At 38.6% G+C, this 24688-nt stretch overlaps 1 protein-coding gene across 15 annotated transcripts in view; it reads left to right on the top strand.

Moving 5' to 3' along the window:
• Positions 1-24688, top strand: part of SH3D19 (SH3 domain containing 19) — a 187020-nt gene that overhangs the window by 80977 nt on the left and 81355 nt on the right. For 11 of the 15 annotated variants that reach the window (XM_021100631.1, XM_005666819.3, XM_021100625.1 and 8 more), the window contains exon 2: positions 856-895. Coding sequence is in view for 4 of the 15 variants with exons in the window: in XM_005666819.3 (XP_005666876.1) it covers positions 856-895 (40 nt within the window). In the remaining 11 variants the exon portion in view is untranslated. Of the gene's footprint in view, positions 1-453; positions 774-852; positions 896-12797; positions 12850-24688 lie in introns of those variants that run through there. The other 4 variants (XM_013978833.2, XM_021100633.1, XM_021100634.1 and 1 more) reach the window with 3 other exon arrangements.

Below are 24688 nucleotides of genomic sequence, written 5' to 3' on the forward strand. Positions count from 1 at the left end.
AAGCAGTCCAAAGGAGCACTTTTCAAAACTTCCAGCAGCCATGCTCTCATCTCTTAACCTGTAGCAGGTCTCTCAGCCTCAGCAGTGATGACATTTGGGCGAGACTATTCCTTGTCATAGGGTGCACTGCAGGGTAGTTATAGCAGCGTTGCTAGTCTCTACCTCCTCAGATCTCAGTAGCTCCTTACTCCTCAGCTGGGACAACTAAAAAGGTCTCTGGGCATCGCCAGAAGTCCCCTTGGGGAGGGGGAACAAAATCACCCCTGGCTGAGGACCACTGCAGCCCTATGGCACATTAGGCCTAATTAGCTGTGAAACAGGGAACTCCACCTTCTCAAAAGTTCTGGGTGGTAGAGAGTTAAGAATGAGGCTGTGCTGGTCTCAGTGTATTTGCAGATGTTGCTGTAGCTGACTGCTCATTTTTTTCCCCTCCCCATCCTGTTAGAAGATTTTGCCAACCATGATTCATGGAATGATTTTTTTGAGCTGAGTAATTTGTGGCTTTTCAGTTTCCTTACTTTCTTTCCTTAGCTAAATTTGTTTTGGTTTTAGCAAAGTGTTTAAAACAGCAAAGATCTTTGAAAATCAAATAATCCTTGTAATGATACATATTCTAAGTAGTTGATTGTAACAAACTATAAAAACTTTACTTGCCTGTCCTTCTTTGTATCCTTCATTCCTTCTCTGTCAGAGAAATCCTCTGGACTCTGAAGGAGAGCCTTAGACAGGGGAAGACACAGCCACCATTGAACAGTTCTTTGTGAAATCTAATGGTATGGCAGCTGGTATTTAAAAACTCCTTTTCTGGGACTTCTAAAGAGCATTTTAAAATGTAACTGTCTTCTTTCTTTACAGATCGAAACGAACGCAATAAACCAGAGCATCGTTCTTCAAGGTACGATTTTATAGTATTTAATAACTTGGTATAAAGATTCTTATTTGGAGAATATTGTTTGGAAGCAGAGTCTAAAAGTGTCCCTTTTAGAAATACTGTGTATTTGAATATTCTGGAGCACTCAAGGAAACTTCGCAAAGGAAATACTGTCCATTCTCTGAACAAAAATTCTTTATGAAATTACTGACTGCCTGGAAGACCTCTTTTATTTTGAGAATTCCTATCAGTGACAGGTATATCTTTACAAAAAATTATTTCTATCCCTGTTTCCTTCTTTTTGTGGTTTATCTTCCTCCTCTTTCTTTAATTGGTATTGCTGTAAATATGTACTGCTTTTCTCCTAATGATAAAACTAACATGGGCTCATCGTAGAAATTTTTAAATTTATTTTTTAAAACAGAAAGCAATGAAAAAGAAAACAGCTCGTCTTTTACCGCCTAGAATGGCCGGCTCCTGCTAAAAATTTGGTGTAATTCTTTCTTGATTTTATCAGTGTATACATATTCCAATTGAATTCCTTAAGTTTTTGTTAGTCTCAAATGGCCAGGAAAGTTGTATTACTTCAGCCTCTCACCCACACAGTCTAAGAGTGTGTCTTACTGACCTTCCCCAGCACTGAGGAGTATTTTTAAAAATCCTATCAAACTTAAAGGTGAAAATTGTCTAACTTCTCCTAGGCAAGAATGACAGTCCTGTATTCAATTTTTAAAGCCAGTTCTCTGAAAGATTGTAGTTTAAAATATTATTTTCACCTTATTCTACATTCCGTCACTTTTTCTTTGCATTTTATATTGTGGGAACTGTTAAAATTGTAGTAATGCATTCACTGGGGTGACTGGCCTAGTGAACCAAATCCTGATGCCTTTTCAAGGTGTCAAACCCTAGAATGCATTGACCTCAGATGAATAAAAATACAGAATTGTAGAGTTCCCTGGTGGCCTAGCAGTTAAGCATTTAGCATTGTCGCTGCTGTGGCTTGAGTTCAGTCCTCTGCCCAGGAACTTCCACATGCTATGGGTGTGGCCAAAAAACAAAATCTGAAAATTCCATTAGAATAGCAGTACATTTTGCAGATATTGTCAATCAGAATAAGTTAGTGAGACCTAATTTGGGAGAGAAATATAGCTGAGTATTTGGGATATAAGGTTCATTTTTTTTTTCAGGTATAATTCACATAACATTAAAATTCATTCATCTTGGTGTATGATTCTATGAGTTTTGACAGACATATACAATTATATAACTATGACCACAATCATAGAAAAGTGTGTAAGATTGATTTTTTCACTTTTTTTTAAGTTTTGTTGAAGTATAGTTGGTTTACGATGTTGTGGTCATTTCTGCTGTACAGCAAAGTGAGTCAGTTATACACATACACACTTTCTTTCTTTTTCAGATTCTTTTCCCATATGGATTATCCCAGAATATTGGGTAGAGTTGTCTGTGCTATACAGCAGGTCCCCAGTGGCCAGTCATTCCATATACCACAGTGTACACATGCCAGTACCAAACCCTCAGTCCCTCCCTCCCCACAGCCTGTCCGCTTTGTTAACTATAAGTTTGTTTTCAAAGTCCTTGGGTCTGCTTCTGCTCTGTAAATAAGTTCACTTGTATCTTTTTTTAACTTTTTTGTCTTTTTAGGGCCACACCCAAAGCATATGGAGGTTCCCATGCTAGGGGTCGAATTGGAGCTACAGCTTCCATTCTACACCACAGCCACAGCAACTCGGGATCCAAGCCACATCTGCAAGCTACACCACAGCTCACTGCAACACCAGGTCCTTCACCCACTGAACGAGGCCAGGTATCAAACCTGCGTACTCATGGATACAAGTTGGGTTCGTTAACCACTGAGCCACAACGGGAACTCCCTATATCCTTTTTTAGATTCCACATATAAGTGATATTACACTTTAATTTTAAAATACTTTGTTGCTTTAAAATGCTAGCCATCATCCGAGCCTTCAGTGAATCATAATCTTTTTGCAATAGTAACACTGGCCACAGATCACCTTAACAAATACAGTAATAATGAAAAAGTTTGAAATATTGCAAGAATTACCAAAATGTGGTCACAGTCACACAAAGTGAATAAATGCTGTTGGCAGAATGAATTGGAGTTCCCATCATGGCACAGAGGAAACGAATCTGACTGGGAACCATGGGGTTGCGTGTTCAATCCTTGACCTTGGCCAGTGGGTTAAGGATCTGGTGTTGCTGTGAGCTGTGATGTAAGATTGATTTTTTAATACTTAAAAAAATTAGGAAAGAGAAGACTCTGATAGCATGCCTGACTGTGAGTGACATGAAGTTGGAAGGGTAAAAATACTTCAGATGATAATATCGGGATCTGTAAGATCCTTGGCATAGTGAAGGTGTGACTAAATTAGGCAATATGAGTTTTAACTGGAACAAATGTAAATCCTTACACCTAGGCCTGAAAGATCAATGGGATATATGGAGCTATGGGAGATGGGACTTAACGATGTGTTTGAAAAGATCTTGGGGATTTAATTCTTCATAAATTCATCATGAGTCAAAAATGTCATGTCATTGCCCCCACCTCCCTCAGAATGTCAGCACTGATTTAATTATGTTGGAAGAACTATAATGTCCAACATAAGAAAAGTGATAGCTCTTGACTTACTTTTGATCTTGCATCCCATTCTGGGTCCACAAGGCCTTGAAAGATTGAAGTACACCGTGGACTGGCCATATTGAAAGATTGAAGTATGCCGTGGACTGGCCATATTGATACTACTTAGGGAACTTTAAAAAAGCAAAGACATAGTCTCACATTCTACCCCAGAGACTCTCCCTCAAAGAGTGTGGCGTGTGTGGATCCTGGGAGTCTGTGTGTTAAAGAAGCCCCCCAGGGATTCTGATGTAGGGCCAGGCTGGGAACCACTGGAATAGAAGACGCAGCTGAGTTGAGACAGGGAATGTGAAAGAGAAGAGTGGAGTAAGAAATCAAAGCTCAGTCACAGGAAGACTTGTGTGAGGAATTGGCAGAAATTAGCCTTGGTTTGATAAGGAGTATGGGACAGAAATAACTGGTTCCAAACACCTGGAGGGCTGTAGAAGGGACGAGCAAAGCTGTTTCTCATGAATGCTATTCCCCACTTAAGAGGAATTGGGGATTCTTGGAGGAGTGGCTAATTCCAGGTCTTGGGAAGGGGAAAGTATGGGTCAGCTTGGACCTGTAGTGACAGAAAGGTAGGAAGTGCTCAACTGAAGGGGTCATGTCAAAAAGGCCTAGGAGGCAGCTTCAAGAGGCTCCCACCGGCCAAATCCAGGACAATTCAAATAGCAAAAGATTTTTAAACGATAGTGGATTCTAACACATTGGAGTTTTGAAAATCAGTATAGAAGAAACCAAAGAATCGAAAAATCATTATTTTATAATTCTCAATGTAATAGTTGATTCTGGCAAGGATCACCAGTGGCTCCTAAAACTTGGGTAAAAAATTGTTAAAGGAGCAGATATTCACATTGCCTTAAAATAATATATATATATATTTTTTGTCTTTTTACGTTTTCTAGGGCTGCTCCCACGGCATATGGAGGTCCCCAGGCTAGGGGCCTAATCGGAGCTGTAGCCGCCGGCCTATGCGAGAGCCACAGCAACATGGGATCTGAGCCATGTCTGTAACCTACACCACAGCTCACGGCAACGCTGGATCCTTAACCCACTGAGCAAGGCCAGGGATCGCACCCGCAACCTCATGGTTCCTAGTCGGATTCGTTAACCACTGAGCCACGACGGGAACTCCTAAAATAATACTTAAATTTTTAATTATAAAGGGGAAAATGTACCTTTTCAATGAAGATATCCGGTCAACCATTAGTGAAACAATCTGGTAGTATTGACCATTCACTATCCCCATTAGTGAAACAATCTGGTAGTATTGTGGCTCTAGCTGATGCATTAAGTGTATAGTAGGAAAGCTGTTAAGTGGGAGAATGTTCTTATTTTTAGGAGATATGTACAGATACTAGAGGTGATGCAGGCTTACGTTTGCAGCATACTCTCAAGTAATTCATGAAGAAAAAAACAGCAAGAGAGAAAACAGAGCAAATACGGGAAAATATTAATAATTAATGAATAGATGAAAAGTATATGTGGGTGTTAATCGTACTCTTCCTTCAGCTTTTCTGTAGACTTGAAAATTTCAAAATAAAAAGTAGCCATGTGAGTTCCCACTGTGTTTCAGTGGTAATGAGCCTGACTAATATCCATGAGGACATGGATTCAATCCCTGGCCTCGTTCAGTGGGTTGGGGATCTGGCATTGCCGTGAGCTGTGATGAGGTCGCAGATGAGGTTCTGATCCCACATTGCTGTGGCTGTGGTGTAGGCCGGCAGCTATAGCTCCGATTTGACCCCTAGCCTGGGAACCTCCATATGCCACAGGTGCAGCCCTAAAAATGACAAAAAAAAAAAAAAAAAAAAAGGAAAAGAAAGAAAAATAGCCACAGAGGAGATGGTTCTGTGTGTTCTCCACCTTCCAGAGGGTAGAGTATGCATCTGAGGTGGAACGTTCATGGGGTGGATTTCTGTACAGTATGAGGAAAGATTTCTAGATGTTGCTGGTCAGGGATGAAATGGGCTGCTCTGTGAAGGAACATTGTCAAGGAAAAGCTGGAAGCTAGTGCTGGGACTAAACCAGAAAAGAGTCACACATGGCTACATCATGATTCTAGACAGCTCCAGCCTTTGCTCATTTGATAGCCAATAAATATTTGTTGAGAGACCCTAATCCGGGCTCAGGATACAGCAGAAAACAAGAAGTCTCGAGCTTCATGAAGCGTAGAGTGCCCAGTGTTTTGGACTTAAGGTCTCAGTCTCTGAAGTCAGGATCCAGGTCTTCATAGTTGTGAAGGCAATGCCTGTGGTCCTCAGTCTTTAACCTCTAATTTATACTTTCGGGTTCTCAAGGACTCTGCTACCGGACTCAGCATAGATTGGCAGTGACATGTTCTTCCCCTGCCATCCTTAGCTGAGCAGGGCCACCCCGCCAGTCCAGCAGTGCCTCAAGCAGATTAATACCTGCTGCGTCAGCAGAGCAGAAAGAAGAAAGTATAAACAAAAGGCACTTAATTTGGTGTGTTTTTTGATTCTCCTCAGGCCACTTGGCAGCAAGCACCTGGGCTCAGGGCCGAGCACTGATAAGAGAAATGCGTTTCTTTTGCTTATGTTTTTATAAGGCCAAACACTCCTATAGCTTTCACAGTGAGATGTGAGTAAATCTGGGATGGCTGCCTATTCTTTCATTTTGGTGCTGAAATAAGTGTACCTCTTGTCAAGTTAAAAGAGTTTGATCAAAAATAGGTCAACGCTAAGATCCCAAGCAAAAAAAACATCACTTAAGCTTTAAGAGGTTTGCTGAGTGCTTTTTGACTAGTTTGTTTTGATGTTGGTGTTTTTAAATTTTTTTCCTTATTGCTGATTGACCAATGAGGAAGTCAAAATTATCTGAATTCTTCTTGTCTTTTCCTTATAAGTTTAAATACATCATTTCCCAAATTGATGTCCCATGGAACATTTTGGAAGGAAATTAAATTAGTAGGCAAGAAGTAAATAACTAATACACACAAAAAGCTTGTGAAGTGGTAAGTTAAAATTAGACATATTTCTTCACTGATATTCTTTGATATACTAAAGTGCATCATAAAACTCCAAGTCACGGAATTCTTGTCATGGCTCAGTATAAACGAATCTGACTAGCATCCATGAGGTTGCAGGTTCGATCCCTGGCCTCGCTCAGCAGGTTAAGGATCTGGTGTTGCCTTGAGCTATGGTGTAGCTTGCAGACTTGGCTCAGATCTGGCATTGCTGTGGCTGTGGTGTAGGCCAGTGGCTATAGCTCTGATTGGACCCCCAGCCCAGGAACCTCCATGTACCTTGGGTTCGGCCCAAAAAATGACCAAAAAAAAAAAAAAAAAAAAAATCTCCAAGTGAGACACTTACTATAAAGGATTTTTTGAATTTGAAGTAACTTCCTTTCCCAGACACGGCTATTAATAACATTTAGAAAAATGTACTATGGAATGGCAGTTTGGGAAAGTAATTGAGAGGGAAATAGGAGCTAAAGATAATAAAGTTAAGCCTCATGGCAGTCAGTGCCAACAATGGAAAATTAGGGGCTCTTTTTACCACCTACTGGCTCTGAATAATAGATCCTGGTGACTTATGGAGCCCAAAAAACCAGCTACTTTGTCTTAAATGTTATACCTACTACGAGGAAATAATTTACAGCATGGGGAAAAAAAGGCAGCAAAATAGAAAACCCTAAATCTGTGGCTTGAACATTAATTATCATTCGAACCTTAGGCTTCCTGAAGCCGTCTTAAAACCATATGTCCTAATCCCTTTTGATACCATTCATAAAGTTCAATTAAATTTTGATAAAAATCACAAAATTTAAAAAAAATTAGGCAAAGTGATCCTAAAATTTATAAGGAAGAATAAGAATAACCAAATAAACAAGGTAACATTGAAGATCAAGACTGGGAGGTGGACTCTTGCAAACAATTAATACAGTGTTTTGTCAGCAGAGAAACAGGTCAACGGAACAGAATAGAGTCTAGCAAAGACGCAGGTGGATACGTGCAGTTCTGTGTCACATGCTGTGATGGAGGTGGCAGGACAGATCAGTGGGGAAAGTGCCACATGTCAGCAGGTGGTACAGGAACAATAGATTACCCATATTTAAAAATCTAGATGGAGTTTGCCTTATCTCATCATGTAAGGTGAAATCTAAAGGCATAAAAATAAAAAAGTAAAACAAATATTTTCAAGAAATACATGAGAATATCTTTATGATATGGAGTAAGGAACGAGTTCTTAAGGCTCAACAAGTAAAAACTATGAAGAAAAAGCCCGATAAATTTGACTGTGTGAAAACCTAAAATTTATGTACATGAAGACAGCAAAAGCACCTGAAAAGGGATGTCGGAGTTCCCGTTGCGGCACAGTGGAAATGAATCCGACTAGGAACCATGGTGTTGTGGGTTCGATCCCTGGCCTCACTCGGTGGGTTAAGGATCCGGCATTGCTGTGAGCTGAGGTGTAGGTCTTGGACACACCTCGGATCTGGCATTGCTGTGGCTGTGGCACAGGCTGGCAGCAACAGCTCTGATTAGACTCCTAGCCTGGGAACCTCCATATGCCATGGGTGCAGCCCTAAAATAGCACTGGGAACTGTGTCTAGTCACTTATGATGGAGCATGATAATGTGAGAAAATAGAAGGTGTACATGTATTTGTAACTGGGTCACCATGCTGTACAGTAGAAAAAAAATTGTATTGGGGAAATAACAATTAAAAAAAATAGAAGTTCTCTCTCATTGGGAATAAAAAAAAAGGGGGATGTTATGACTGCAGTGCACATAAGCAACATTCCATGTCCAGCATACATGAAAAATACACCTCAGAGAGAAAAAGACAATAATTCAATGAAAGCGGGTCAGGGAGCTCAGAAAAGATGAAACCTAAGAAGCTGCCTAATATTTGAAAAGATTCTTTTTTTCTTTTATTTTTTTCATTTTTTAAAGTTTTATTGAAATATAGTTGATTTATAATGTAATAATTTCTGCTATACAACAAAGTGATTCAATTATACATGTACACACATCCATTCTTTTTCAGATTCTTTTCCCATATAGATTTTCACAAAACATTGGGTAGAGACCCTGTGCTATATAATGTGGCCTTGTTTGCCAGTCATCCTTATATCACAGTGTGCATATGCCAATCCCAAATCTCCAGTCCATCCCTACCCCTACCCCCACCTGTTCCCTTTGATAACCAATAAGTTTGTTTGCAATGCCTGTGAGTCTGTTTCTGTTCTGAAAGTAAGTTCATTTGTATCCTTTTTTTTTGGTCTTTTTAGGGCCACACCCTGCAGCATATGGGGGTTACCAGGCTGGGGGTCAAATTGGAGCTCTAGCCACTGGCCTATACCACAGCCATAGCAATGCGGGATCCGGGCCGCGTCTTCAACCTACACCACAGTTCATGGCAACTTGGGATCCTTAACCCACTGAGCGAGGCCAGGGATTAAACCTGTGTCCTCATGAATGCTAGTTGGGTTCCTTAACTGCTGAGCCACTATGGGAACTCCGTATATCCCTTTTTTAGATTCCACATACAACTATCTCATATGATGTTTGTTTTTCACTAATTGCACTTAGTCTCTAGGTCCATCCATGTTGTTGCAAATGGCATTATTTCGTTCTTTTTTTGACTGAGTAATATTCCATTGTATATATGTACCGCATCTTCTTTATTCATTCCTCTGTTGATGGACATTTAGTTAATTTCATGTTTTGGCTATTATAAATAGTGCTGCAATGAACATTGTGATGCATGTATCTTTTCAAGTTATGATTTTCTCCAGATAGATGCCCAGGAGTGGGATTGCTGGATCATATGGTAGTTTTATTTTTAGTTTTTTGAGGAGCCTCCTTTCCATAGTGGTTGTACCAATTTACATTCCTACCAACAGTGTAGGAGGGTTCCCTTTTCTCCACACCCTCTCCAGCATTTGTTATTTGTAGACTTGGCAATGACGGCCATTCTGACTGGTGTGAAGTACCTCATTGTAGTTTTGATTTGCATTCTTCTAATAATCAGTGATGTTGAGCCTTTTTTCCTGTGCCTGCTAGCCATATGTATGTCTTCTTTGCAAAAATGTCTGTTTAGATCTTCTGCCCATTGTTCCATTTGATTATTTATATATATGTATACACACAGACACACACACACACACACACACACAGATATGTATACACACACACCCATATCTGTATATATATGGAGAGAGAGAGTATATTTTGGAGAGTAATCCCTTATCAGTCACTTCATTTGCAAAGATTTTCTCCCATTCTGTGGGTTGTCTTTTAACTTTGTTTATGGTTTCCTTTGCTGAGCAAAAACCTTTAAGTTTAATTAGGTCCCATTTGTTTATTTTTGTTTTTATATTCTTTACCCTAGGAGGTGAATCTGAAAAGATATTGCTGTAGTTTATGTCAGAGAGTGTTCAGCCTGATTCTTCTAAGAGTTTTATACTATCTGATCTTATATTTAGGTCTTTGATCCACTTTGAGTTTATCTTTATGAATGATGTTAGAGAGTGTTCTAATTTTATTCTTTTACGTATAGCTGTCCAGTTTTCCCAGCACCACTTATTGAAGAACATTTCTTTTCTCCATTGCATGGTCTTGCCTCCTTTGATATAGATTAATTGACCATAGGTGGATGGGTTTATTTCTGGGATTTTCTATCCTGTTCCATTGATCTGTATTTCTGTTTTTGTGCTAGTACCCATACTGTTTTGATGTCTGTAGCTTTGTAGTATTGTCTGAAGCCAGGGGGCCTGATTCCTTCAGCTCCATTTTCCTTTCTCAGAATTGCTTTGGTTTGAAAAGTTTCTTTATCTTGCTTCTCCTAAGAATATGTGTACCAATGTAATAATGAGATACCATTTCACTTCCATTGTGTTGGTACATAAATCTCAAAGATGGATGATGACCAATGCATATAGAATAATTTTGTAGGTCATATTTAGAGAGTAATTGAACAATGAGGGGTAAAGTTAGAAATGGCCATACCATACAACCCAGCAAGTATTTTACACCCTAGAGAAATGCTTTCCCCTGTACCAAAGGACCTGTGTACAGGAATGTTGAGAGCGGCACCATTTGGATTGAGAGAACTACAGCTGTGTGTGATAACAGATAAATCTCCAAAATGTAATTTTGGATTACATTTGGAAAAGCAAGTTGTAGAAGAAAGATGGGTTCAGTATGGGTTCGTATATAAAAAACAAAAGTCAGCAAATGTGCCAAATCTGGCCAGTCACCTGTTTCTATAAGTAGTTGTACAGGAATTTAGCCATGCCCATATTTCTGCATGTTGTCCATGGTTGCCTTCACATTGCAAGAACAGAGTTGACTAGTTACAACAGGAACTCTATGGCCCTGAGAGTCACTGACCACTTATAGAAAAAGTTTGCAGACTCCCTTCATCACAGGTGAAACACAAACAGTATGTTCTTTGTTGTGTATTTTTAAGGATATATATATATATATACTAATTATATATATATATAATTTATTTTAAAATTATACATACTCAATTTTATATGCCCTGCATATCCATTTCCTCCCCAAATCTCATATATATATGAGTATGTATAATTTTAAAATAAAAATATAAAAAGGTGCATATGGAGGTGATAAATAGTGAATTTAGGATATTGATTATCAAAGGAATGGGTCAGGAAATGGTACACTGCGAGCAAGTTTCAAAGGTATTTATAGGTGCTGTAGCCTACACCACAGCTCACAGCAGCTCTGGATCTCCTACCCAGTGAGTGAGGCCAGGGATCAAACCACAGCCTCATGGATACTAGTTGGATTGATTTCTGCTGTGTCACAACAGGAACTCCCTATCCTGTTTTATTTCTTAAGCTAAGTTTTGGGCTTTGCTTATCCCCACTTTTTTTGAATCCTGAAAAACTTCATAATTAATTTTAAAAGCCTTTAAGAAAACCTCCTTAAATTCTATGGCACTGGTAATGATGTTTTTTTACAGGACGTGAGCATAAACTTGAGTGAATTGAGTTGAAATTTTCTTTGATTATTTCTGAAAGAAGAAAATAAAAAGGAGGAAATAATCAAGAATGTTCAGAATAAGACGTGATCAGACACTGTTCCTATTTCATCTCTACTGATAGTCTCCTTCTATAATCCCCTCTACTCAAGGCACTGCTTATTGCTCTGTGGATTTTTATCTCATTTAGGTGCCTAAGAGTTAAATAAGTAACACATGGAAACATTTCTTAGTAGTACAGAAATATTTGATATCTCTATTTATTCCATAGGCAACTATTATTAAAGGAGTCTGAGGGTTCAATGTCTATCCTAGTCTGTTTTCCACGCGCGCACGTACACACACACACACACACACACACACACACACACATAGTATATATTCAAATAATATTTGGAATAAGTGGGATATATGAATGGAAGTATATATGTATGTATATACAGTCATATATATGTATATATAATGTATGTATTTATGCCAGCTTGTCTTTTTTACTAGTATTTTAGAAAGTTTTATCGTGTCACTTTCCACTTCATTATTTTTTTAAACTGCCACATAGAATTCTCTAGTGTAGTTATATTATTATTTATTTAGCAGAAATGGTATCGCAATAAACATTTTTATGTTCATATCTTTGTATATACATGTGTGAGAAAACCTCTATTGCTTCTTCCAAGATAAATTCTTTCTCAAGTCTCTGTTGAACTCCTATTATCATTCACACTTAAAAGTTGAAATTTTATATGCCCTGTATATCCATTTTCTTCCCAAATTTCAGATAGCTTCATGGTGGTCTGGTGCCAGTGCAGGGTCAGTAGGGCCTGTTTCAACCTCTCCCTCCCCATAATGTGGCCTGAAATGTCACCCACACAGGGAGGCACTCAAACTCAATATGTGGAATATTTATATTTATAGCACACAGTTTGGTGTACTTACATTTCATAATTGATGACGTTAAAACTCATAGCAGCCGCTTTATCTCAAGAATTTGAAAGGGGCTTGGTTTTCTGCATTGTACCTGTTGTTGGTCTTATAAAGATGTTGAGGATTTTATTTTGGCATGCTACCATTATCACATTATGGTTTAAATAAATTAGTTAAAAGCAAAAGATTTAACTTGGTTTTGCTTTTTTCCTTTCTAAATATGCCCAACAAAATGTGATGCTCTGCTGGGCTTAGTTTAACTACTATAATTCTGTAGCATTTCCCTGCCCATATGTTTTGATTCCTGTACCTCTATAAACTATAGCTTGTGTGTAATTACTTTCTGGCATTATGTTTTCCAGGTTATAAGAGAAGCATTACTTTTGCTGTAGTATTTGTAATGCTATAAACAAGGTGAAAAATTAAAATGTATTCAGGTTTTGTGGGGAAAAAATCCTTTTGCAGTGGGAGATGTAAAAGGATTATTAACATTTTATGTCAGTCTGCAGAGAATATGTATTTTTATGGAAATTTTAAGAAATGTGATTTTAGCATTTCCCCCTAATGTGATGGGAATGAAAATGAAGCATTTATATGGTTTATCATTTGGGTAATTGAAAAGTTTTATCAGCTGGCCTACCACTGCTATAGTACTTAGTGTGGGGGCTTCTCTGAAGTTGTTTCAAATTAAACTATCAAAAGGCAGTAACTTTTTACCAGCAGCTGGTCCTGTGTTTGCCACTTTTCCTCAAGGTTAGTATGTGTGACCACCCCCTTCTCAGCAGTCGCGGGAGCACATGGAAATTCTGGCCCTAAAATTGTTTTCATCCTAGTCTCTTTTCTGTCTTTCCCTTGGGTTACATTTTATACTCGTTCTTTACTTTTCTGCAGTATAATTTAGAAGCAGTTATTTACACAGTTATACAAAATCTATATTAAATAGCCTTTGATTGAGTGGCCTTTGTGGATGTTTTTATGCATCTCAATCTGCCATTAGGTTATGATTTTACCCCAATTAACTAATATCCTTGTACAGCTGGACTTTAATTTTGCATTTAAATACTTTCCCTTACTGGCAGAGCACGTATCCCATTCTTCAAACGTATGGAAGAGGACAATAAACCATAAAAATGTCCTAGTTCCTGGAAGAATCTTAGTGTGGACAGAATTGCTAAACAGTCATCGAGTAGCCCAGTCATCTTCTGTCTCATTAATAGTAAACTGCTGTTGATCAAAATTCAGTCTGGTTTGATCCATAAAACCCTTTTCTTTGTCTCTTTTTTAATTGAAGTATAATTGATTCACAATATTGCATTTCAGGTGTACAGCAAAGTGACTCAGATATATATATTCTCTGTGCTATACAGCACATCCTTGTTGCATGTCTATTTTATGTATAGTACTTTATATCCATTAAGCTCATATTCCCAGTTTGTCTCTCCCCTCCTCCCTTTCCTCCTTGGTAGCCATAAGTTTGTTTTTTATCTCTGTGAGTCTATTCCTGTTTTGTATAGAGATTCATTTGTGTTATTTTCTAGATTCCACATACAATTGATATCATATTTGTCTTTCTCTATCTGACTTCATTTAGTATGATATTCTCTAGGTTCATCCCTGTTGCTGCAAGTGGCAATATTTCATTCTTTTTAAGGGTGAGTAGTGTTCCATTGTGTGTGTGTTTGTGTGTGTGTATCACATCTTCTTAAGCCAATCATCTGTTGGTGGGCACTTGGGTTGCTTTCATATCTTGGCCATTGTAAATAATGCTGCTATGAACATTGGGGTGTATGTGTCTCTTTTTGAGGGTGAGGATTCTTTTTAGGCCTGCACTCATGGCATATGGAAGTTTCCAGGCTAGGGGTTAAATGGGAGCTGTAGCTTCCAGCCTACACTACAGCCACATCAACGCCAGATCTGAGCCCCATCTGCGACCCACACCACAGCTCACAGCAACGCTGGAGCCCTAACCTATTGAGAGGGGCCAGGGATCGCACCTGTGTCCTCATGGTTACTAGTCAGATTTGTTACTGCTGAGCCACAATGGTAACTCTATATGTGTCTTTTCAAGTTAGTTTTCATCTTTTCCAGGTGTATGCCCAGGAGTGAGGTTGCTGGATCATCCAGTAGCTCTATTTTTTGTTTTTAAGGAACCTCTATACTGACACGAAATCATTCTAGAAATCAGAAAGCAGACCTGGTCCCCAAAACATAATTTCAGTGTTGGGGACTTCCTTTTTGATGAGGGGTCCCTCTAGACACCAAATCAGAGCATTCATTTCTGCCCGGTGACAAGATTTTGTCACTTTCCATCTCATTTCAGTTGCAGAACAGCTCTCAGGAAACGCAAAAGGAGCCTGCCCACCCTTGTACAACACTTCTAAATGCAGCAAAAATAAGGCAGGCATAACAAGGAAGGACTTGTGTGTGGCTCTCTTTCCTTTTGGAAAGGAGGATTGAGAATCGGTGCCCTTCGGTAATTAAGAAAATAATAGAAGGAAAGTATTGATTGTCTGAATGCTTCAGAGTAACATTCTGTGATAAGTACAAACATCCCATCTATTGTAGACCTGCTTCCTAGAGATAAAATTGTCCCTGGTGCACTGCCTTGTGCAGGCAGCCCAGGAACACCAAGGAGGAACGACAGACAGGACTTCAACTGTATCACCGGCTCCTGCCCAGTAGTTTCTCTTTGGTTACAGATTCCAGAGAGGAGCTCCAAGTATAAAAAGTCCTTATAAGCTGTAATGCACTGTTCAGAATTTTTTGGAAAATTATATAGATTTGGGGTTGGTTGGGGCATATATAATGAGCACTGACCAGGTACTCTAATGCTATAGCAGGAGATCTGAAGCGAGAAGCAGGGATGGTGTGTTCTCAGAAGAGGAGAATTTATGTAAAAAAGCTTCCTTGTTTCCAGTGCTGCATGAAGTTCAGTTCTACTTCCTGAGATACCTCTGTATGCTCATAATTAAAATCCCTTTTATTTAATTCAAGTTGAAAGGGTTTCAGTTGCTTTTAACCTCACAAGATAATATTAGCATTAGAAGGAATAACAACAATAGTATAACTTGGAAATGTAGATTACACACTTACATTGGCTTTAGAACTATCCCAGACTGTATAGCCTTGATTCTAGGATTTATTTCCACACAGGTTAGGGTATCATGAGTATATTGAAAGAACAGAGCTATACTTTAAAGTTAGGTACAAACCAAATCCCTGCCATGTAATATATTGTGTGAAGAGGGAAATATATTGTTTGTCTTATGAACACTGCCACCAGATCTGTGCCCTGGTGAGTAATAGAAAGCTTTATTGTTTTACCTTTTTCCACCAACAAAAGGCAAAAACAAAAAAGAACAACAACAACAACCAAAAAAAACCCTCTTTAATATGGGATCTCCTAAAACCCAAAATATAGCCAGACCCATAAATTTTCAAACATTTATTTGCATATACTTCTTAACATGTTATCTATTATGAATAAACCCCAGAAGTGATGAGTCTTATATCATTTTCTAACACTCTTCAGGACACCTCCCCTGCCTCCACTATTGCCTCTGATTTAAATCTTCCAGCCATGGAAATGCGGTGAAAGAAGACAAGTTCTCACACTTCCTTGGTTATTAATTCACAATTCTCATTTATGTAAGTGGGAGTTTTTGTTTGGTTTTGTTTTTTTGTCTTTAGTGTTTCCCTCTCACCATTTGGCTATAGCTGGACTTTTTATGAGGCAGTGAAAGAAGACAAGTTCTCACAGTTTGTTCGTTATTAATTCACAATTCTTACTTATATAAATGGGAGTTTTGGTTTTGTTTTTTGTTTTTTATCTTTAGTGTTTTCCTCTCACCATTTGGCTGTAGCAGGACTTTTTATAAGTGCAGTAGCTGAGAACTCAGGCTTTGGAACCAGACTGTCTAATCCTGACTTCATCATTTATAAGCTGTGAGACCTTGGTGGGCATTTAAATTATATAAACTCTTTTCTCATCTGTAAAATTGAGATAAAAGTACCTTCCTCTAAGAGTGGATGTGTGCATTAAGTGAGTTAAAAGGTGTAAGACATTAGAACAGTGCTCAATAATGTTGGCTGTTACCACTATTAGAGTGATTAGTTATCAGGTAAACTACCTTCACTCCATTTGGATTAAGTAATTGATTCTTATTAAGTGGAATTTATTTTTTAAATTTTTTATTGTAGTTGATTTACAATGTTCTACCAATTTCTGCTGTACAGCAAAGTGACCCAGTTATACATTTATATACATTCTTTTTTTGACATTATCTTGAGATCTTGGAGTTTTTTTAAGTTTCACATTTAAACATTTTTAGAGAGATCATCCAATTGAATTGTGTTATATGATAGATGTGTTATATGATATGATGCGGATATGCAGTGGCACAGCTATACCTCTGGACCTCAGACCTCTTGAACTCCTCTCCCAGTTCCCTCTCTGCCTGACAATTCTCAGAGCATCCTTGGTCCTGAGCCCCACATGCCCTGTGTCTCCAGGAATTCCCTGACAGCCTTAATGCAAACAGATGCTCTGTTACAAGAGTCAGTCACCTCTCCCCTCCTCTGTTTGGCCCTCTACTTGCATAGAGACTTGATCTCAGTGTTTAAATAAAGTACTACCTTTATTATTTTAAAATATTAATTGCTGAGAATACAGCCTTCATACCTCCCACAGATATGTTCTGCTTAAGCCTGAGGCAAAACCACAACTTGCTTTTAGGACAGGCCTGATCCTGAAAGGATCCTTGACTTAAATAACATCTCTGTGAAACAATGATGAATTCAAATTTGATATCAAACAGATGTATTGGGGCTTCTGTACAGCGATACACTTGAAACTGGGATTCACTTATATCCAACAAATAATTGTGTGTGATAAGCACTTTGCCGGGCATTGAGCTGGTTTATGCTAAATCTAGGGAATGAAACCCTAAAAAATAAATCTGCAGAAATTTGCCCCTCCTTGATTTACCTTAAACTCTGTTAAGGTTAGCCGTCTTTCTGTCCTCCTTTTCCTAGTACTTGCCTTCTTTGTAAAGCCGTGCTCCAGATTTCCTTTCCAGTGGTGCTAGGCAAAGTCACAAGCCCCATGTTTGGGCCTTGACCTCACTCCTCATTTTAGACATGACTTCAGCTTGAGAAAAAAATATTTGGGTTTTGACAATGTTACACTGATTCCTGTAGGGGATCTTTTCTAGAACCTCCTATAATGTCTTATAAACAAACATGGAAAAACAGAGTCTGCATAATCAAGAGTGTTTAAAAAAACATAAACAATGGTGACAAAGGTAGCATATCAATGTAAGATGTGGACAATAGGGGAAAGTGGGCGTGGGGTATATGGAAACTCTCTGCTGATCCTCACAACTTTTCCATGAGTCTAAAACTGTTCACAAAATCAAAAAATTTACTTGAAAAGACTCTTCCCCAAAACATACATGTAAAATCACTGTGGCAAAATGAGTGACAGCAATTCAATATTAGTATAGTGAGCATCTTTTGATAAAATAAAATGATCAAGGCTGAATTACTTCAACAAGAGAAAGTCACTGTTCTTACACAGAGTCCTGGTTTGAAAACAAATATTTTAAGGAAACGTTAAACAGGAATACAAGTATAATCTTTATGTTAAAATCTAAAAATGGGACCTCAAGTTACTATTTGATTATGATATCACAGGACAAAAACAAACTGACTAATTAAAGACTGCTCCCTAATTATTTTGGCATACTTCTGTCTAGAGCACACATCACCCTGTTTTACAGTTCTTAATTATGTGTGTAAGTCTGGCTCCCCACCTGAAGGTGGTTGTTACGTCTTTGATGTTGTTTTTATTTTAGGGCTGAACCGGTGACATGTGGAAGTTTCCAGGCTAGGGGCTGAATTGGAACTATAGCTGCCGGCCCACACCACAACCACAACAACACAGGATCTGAGCCTTGTCTGCAACCTACACCACAGCTCATGGCAACACCGGATCCTTAACCCATTGAGTGAGGCCAGGGGTCGAACCTGCATCCTCATGAATATTAGTGGATTTGTTAACCACTGAGCCACGATGGGAACTCCAAGTTGTTGTTGTTTGTCCTTGTATCTCCAGGTTTGGTCAGTGACAGATGGTCTCGTAGTGTTCCTGATTTGAGAGGAGACACTTTAAAGTGAACTAGAAACAACTAGAAATCTGAGGACCTCAAGAAATGAACTCCTTAAAAAAAAAAAAGAAAAGAAAAGAAATGTACTCCTTTTTGAGGCCACTCACAAAAGCAAATCAATGAAGTAGAAAAGAACCTTTCTGATTTGTATCTGTGTGTTGGTTATCATCACACAGTTTTCCCAGGCTGCTAAAATCATCCAGTAGCCCAGCTAACTTTCTGGTAAAGATGCGGGTGGCGACCATGAGGGGAACTTTCTAGACCCTTGCTATCAGGGTCGTGGCTTATGGGAACCAGGTAGGATTAGGAGGAGAGCTTGGAAACATGTCTTACATTCTAACCCCACATGAGCACTTATGTTTCTTTCCTCTTTTGTCTCCATCTTCTTCTTTCTTCTTTTTTTGAAATTCCATGAAGTATCCTCAATTTCACCTGACTGGGTTCTACTTAGACTAAAACAGCTATACATCTCTCCTAGGAAAATTGTGGCCACAGTTTTACAGTGTTTGTCTGGAAGCAAAATGTGTAATGTTATCACACCACTTTCCGTAGTTTGGTGCCTTCCTGTCTCTGCCACTCCAGCAGGAAAACAAGAATGATATTTGCTACCAAGGCAGGGGGACATACAGGCAGGGGGAATTACTAAATAATGTATTTTCTTTTTTGCAAGTAAGGTTGTTAAGAAAAAATCTACCTACCCATCTGTCTGCCTGTCTGTCCACCTACCTACCATCCATCTGTCCATCCACACATTCATTTCAGTTGATTTCTGCTGTTAGAAAGAACTAACTAGCATATCTTGTAGACAGTCTCCAGATGACATAGGCCTTGGTGGCAGGTGTGAGCAGGATGAACTTGAGTGCCTCTAGAAGACTGAACTAGGACTGGACTGCTGTGCCAAGTCAGTTCTAGAAACACCAACCCTGGACTAGCTGGGAGTTTAAGGAGTGGCTCTGGCTTTGGCCGCTGCAAGGAGGTAAATCTTAACTATTCATACTTGCACGGTCTTGTCACTCAGATTCTATTTTATTGTTTTTTCTTTTTCTTTTTTTTCCAGCCACATGCATGGCATATGGAAGTTCCAGGGATCAAATCCAAGGTGCAGCAACACCAGGTCCTTAACCCCCTGTGTGCCATGGCAGGAACTCCTACTCGATTAGTTTTTAAAGTTTGATTACACTATATCCTCTCTTTCGGTTCTATTTCATTTGAGTTGACATTCATGATTTGTTTTATATTTGTGATATAATTTTTTTAAGGATTCCAGATATCCTTAGATTGTTCCACACTCCCTAATATGTATTAAAATTGTGATTAAAAAGAAAAGTGCTTGGAGTTCCTCTCGTGGCTCAGTGGTTAATGAATCCAACTAAGAACCATGAGGTTGCGGGTTTGATCCCTGGTCTTGCTCAGTGGGTTAAGGATCTGGCGTTGCTGTGAACTATGGTGTAGGTTGCAGACGCAGCTTGGATCCCACATTGCTGTGGCTCTGGAGTAGGCTTGGCAGCTACAGCTCTGATTAGACCCCTAGCCTGGGAACCTCCATGTGCCACGGGTGCAGCCCTCGAAAAGGCAAAAAGATTTTTCTGTCTTCTCCACTTAACTGTAAGTTCTTTGAATGCAGCGGCTGTTTTTTTCCTTTACTCTTATCCTCAGCACCTAGGAGAATCTCTGGATCATAGACTATGCTAAGGAAATAATATTTACTTTAATGATTTTTAAATTCTAGATGTTTATGTTTGCTTAATTTGATTAAACTCTTTGGTTTTTTTTAAATTTTATGCTACAGCATTAGGGGGTTGTGAAATGTATAGAGTGCCTTCTTTTTATAAGCTATTTTGTAGCTGTATGTGTGCTGCTATTCATACTAGGATTCTGAGAGATTTTCACCCCCTTAAAGGTATTTAACCTGCTATTTCCATAAAGTGATCCTATCTGATGGTTTGCTTGTAATTTTTATTATTAAAAAGTCATGAATTTGATATGAATGGGTCACTTTTGGGGGCTTTTTTTTTTGCCATAATGAGTCTTTTTTAAATAACTTAAAAATTGCAAAAGTAATAACGTCCATTATATAAAACTTGGAAAATACAGAGATATAGGTAGATAAATCATATGCAGTGATGTGCTGATAAATGCTTAACAACTGGCTCTCCCTGTAATTGCAATATGAATGTTGGTTGAGATTTTTGTTTATATTAGTGAGAAAAATGAAACAACCAAAGTATATGTCAGAATTTACACCCATGCTGTCAATGACCTGAGTATCGTCTTTGCTGATTCAGATAATAATTTTCAAATACTGGAAGAATATTTCATCAGGTTTTGTGTGTGGGGGGGGGTTGTTCCTAAGGTAATCAGGGTTTTTTGTGTGTACCAACACAGGATGTTTTTCTGTTGAATCTACTGATTAACAGTTTCTATATCATTTTCTTAGTCTATAATCAGTAAAATGATAAATTCAACCCTGGTTTGCCAATTTTTGTGGTGTAAATACTCCCACCACAGTGGTATGGCCAACACAACACTACTGATGATAAACTGGAAAAAGGTGCACAGCAGCACATCTTTATGTAATATTTGCACCACTCAGAAATGGTAGGCATAAATCATCTCAAGAGCATAATAGTAAAATGTAGCAAAATATTTAAGAAATAAGTTTTGAGTATATCTTTGTTATTATATGATTTATTTAATTGTAAGTTTATACAATTTATATGTTTATACATATATATATATATATTTTTTTTTTTTTTTTTTTTTCTTTTTTAGGGCTGCACCCATGGCATATGGAGATTCCCAGGTTAAGGGTCTAATCGGAGCTACAGCTGCTGGCCTACACCACAGCCACAGCAAACCACGTCTGCGGCCTACACCACAGCTCACAGGAATGCTAGATCCTTAACCCACAGAGCAAGGCCAACGATCAAACTGGCAACCTCATAGTTCCTAGTAGGATTCATTTCTGCTGTGCCGCAACAGGAACTCGTTTATGTAATTTTTAATAATGGTTACGTTTAAAAAGTAGCCTGCAAAATTCATGAAATATTGTCAGTTTTCATGAGCCAGTATGAGCTGGCTCCGGTGCACTACTGGGTAGATCTTTTCTCACTTGTCTTGTAAAAATGTAAAATATAAATGTATAAATTAAATATGCATATATAAAATGTGTGTATATGTGTGCATATATAATATGTGAATGTGTGTGTGTGTGTGTGTATATACACATTTTTTTTGGCAAAGGTTTCCAGCGACTTTGTAAAAACTTGATATTAGCTGGTATGTGCACTGCTGCACTCCTTATGCAATGGAGAAGTTGCATATTTCCAGGAAAAGTTTTCATGCCTAACCATTGTAGAAATTTCTTTTCCAGTCCCCAGAAGAACTAATCTGTGTTGTTAGAATGAGCTCAGCTGTTTCTGTGTTCTCTTTTATGTTCTTAGCCAAAGTTTCAGGCTTTAATAGCTTTAAGAACTGCCAGCTTTTGAAGGACTTGGTTAAATGATTTTTTTAAATATATTTGTATTTATTAGCAAGATAAAGCTGTTTTAGGCCTTTAATATGTGAAGTTACATTGATCAGGTTTTTCCGTTTTGTATAAATTTGTTGCTTCATTATTATTTTCTCCACCATTGATTAAGCCTATTTTAGTCTGGCTTAGACAACACTGAGAGCTGGTGAAAAAACAAAAATGTAGGAGTTCCCTCATGGCTCTGCAGGTTAAGAATCTGGCACTGTCACAGCTGTGGCACAGGTTTGATCCCTGGCCTGGGAACTTCCACATGCCATGGTTGCAGCAAAAAAGAAAGAAAAGGAAAGAAGGAAAGAAAGAAGGAAGGAAGGAAGGAGAGAGAGGGAGAGAGAGAGAGAGAAAGGAAGGAAGGAAGGAAGGAAGGAAGGAAGGAAAGAGAGAGAGAGAGAGAGAGAGAGAGAGAGAAAGAAAGAAAGAAAGAAAGAAAGAAAGAAAGAAAAAGAAAAGGAAGGAAGGAAGGAAAAGTAATACTGTAGAAAACTCTAGAAGGATAAAAGGAAGGACTCAGCCAACCTAAAACTTTTGACCAAGAGATTGCAAAGCTAAGAAGTGGGTGGCTACAACATTCACTTTTGAAAGAGGTTTTTAAAAAAGTATTGGTTTAGAGGAGTTCCTGCTGTGATGTGGTGGGTTAAGAATCTGACTTCAGCAGCTTGGGTCGATGAGGGGCACCAGTCTGATCCCTGGCCAGTGCAGTGGTCTAAAGGATCTGTAGCTTGCAGCTATGGCTCAGATTCAGTCCCTGGTCTGGGAATTTCCATGTATCACATGTGCAGCCATAACACCAACAACAAAAATTATTGGTATAGAAAAATCTTTGTGTCTTAGAACAACTAATTTATGCATTCTTATTAATGACATTTAAACCTAGCTTTTAAAAGATATCTATTTCAAATAAAAAATGGAACCAGCATTTTCTTTTTCTTTTTCTTTTTTTTTTTTTTTTATTTTCCCACTGTACAGCAAGGGGGTCAGGTTATCCTTACATGTATACATTACAATTACAGTTTTTCCCCCACCCTTTCTTCTGTTGCAACATGAGTATCTAGACATAGTTCTCAATGCTATTCAGCAGGATCTCCTTGTAAATCTATTCTAGGTTGTGTCTGATAAGCCCAAGCTCCCGATCCCTCCCACTCCCTCCCCCTCCCATCAGGCAGCCACAAGTCTCTTCTCCAAGTCCATGATTTTCTTTTCTGAGGAGATGTTCATTTGTGCTGGGTATTAGATTCCAGTTATAAGTGATATCACATGGTATTTGTCTTTGTCTTTCTGGCTCATTTCACTCAGTATGAGAGTCTCTAGTTCCATCCATGTTGCTGCAAATGGCATTATGTCATTCTTTTTTATGGCTGAGTAGTATTCCATTGTGTATATATACCACCTCTTCCGAATCCAATCATCTGTCGATGGACATTTGGGTTGTTTCCATGTCTTGGCTATTGTGAATAGTGCTGCAATGAACATGCGGGTGCACGTGTCTCTTTTAAGTAGAGTTTTGTCTGGATAGATGCCCAAGAGTGGGATTGTGGGGTCATATGGAAGTTCTATGTATAGATTTCTAAGGTATCTCCAAACTGTTCTCCATAGTGGCTGTACCAGTTGACATTCCCACCAACAGTGCAGGAGGGTTCCCTTTTCTCCACAGCCCCTCCAGCACTTGTTATTTGTGGACTTATTAATGATGGCCATTCTGACTGGTGTGAGGTGGTATCTCATGGTAGTTTTGATTTGCATTTCTCTTATAATCAGCGATGTTGAGCATTTTTTCATGTGTTTGTTGGCCATCTGTATATCTTCTTTGGAGAAATGTCTATTCAGGTCTTTTGCCCATTTTTCCATTGATTGATTGGCTTTTTTGCTGTTGGGTTCTATAAGTTGTTTATATATTCTAGAGATTAAGCCCTTGTCAGCTGCATCATTTGAAACTATTTTCTCCCATTCTGTAAGTTGTCTTTTTGTTTTCTTTTGGGTTTCCTTTGCTGTGCAAAAGCTTTTCAGTTTGATGAGGTCCCATGGGTTTATTTTTGCTCTAATTCCTATTGCTTTGGGAGACTGACCTGAGAAAATATTCATGATGTTGATGTCAGAGAGTGTTTTGCCTATGTTCTCTTCTAGGAGTTTGATGGTGTCCTGTCGTATATTTAAGTCTTTCAGCCATTTGGAGTTTATTTTTGTGCATGGTGTGAGGGTGTGTTCTAGTTTCATTGCTTTGCATGCAGCTGTCCAGGTTTCCCAGCAATGCTTGCTGAATAGACTTTCTTTTCCCCATTTTATGTTCTTGCCTCCCTTGTCAAAGATTAATTGACCATAGGTGTCAGGGTTTATTTCTGGATTCTCTGTTCTGTTCCATTGGTCTGTCTGTCTGTTTTGATACCAGTACCACACTGTTTTGATGACTGTGGCTTTGTAGTATTTCTTGAAGTCTGGGAGAGTTATGCCTCCTGCTTGGTTTTTGTTTCTCAGGATTGCTTTGGCGATTCTGGGTCTTCTGTGGTTCCATATAAATGTTTGGATTGTTTGTTCTAGTTCTGTGAAAAATGTCATGGGTAAT

The sequence above is a fragment of the Sus scrofa genome, chromosome 8, assembly GCF_000003025.6.
Source record: "Sus scrofa isolate TJ Tabasco breed Duroc chromosome 8, Sscrofa11.1, whole genome shotgun sequence".
In the NCBI taxonomy this organism is placed as follows: Eukaryota; Metazoa; Chordata; class Mammalia; order Artiodactyla; family Suidae; genus Sus; species Sus scrofa.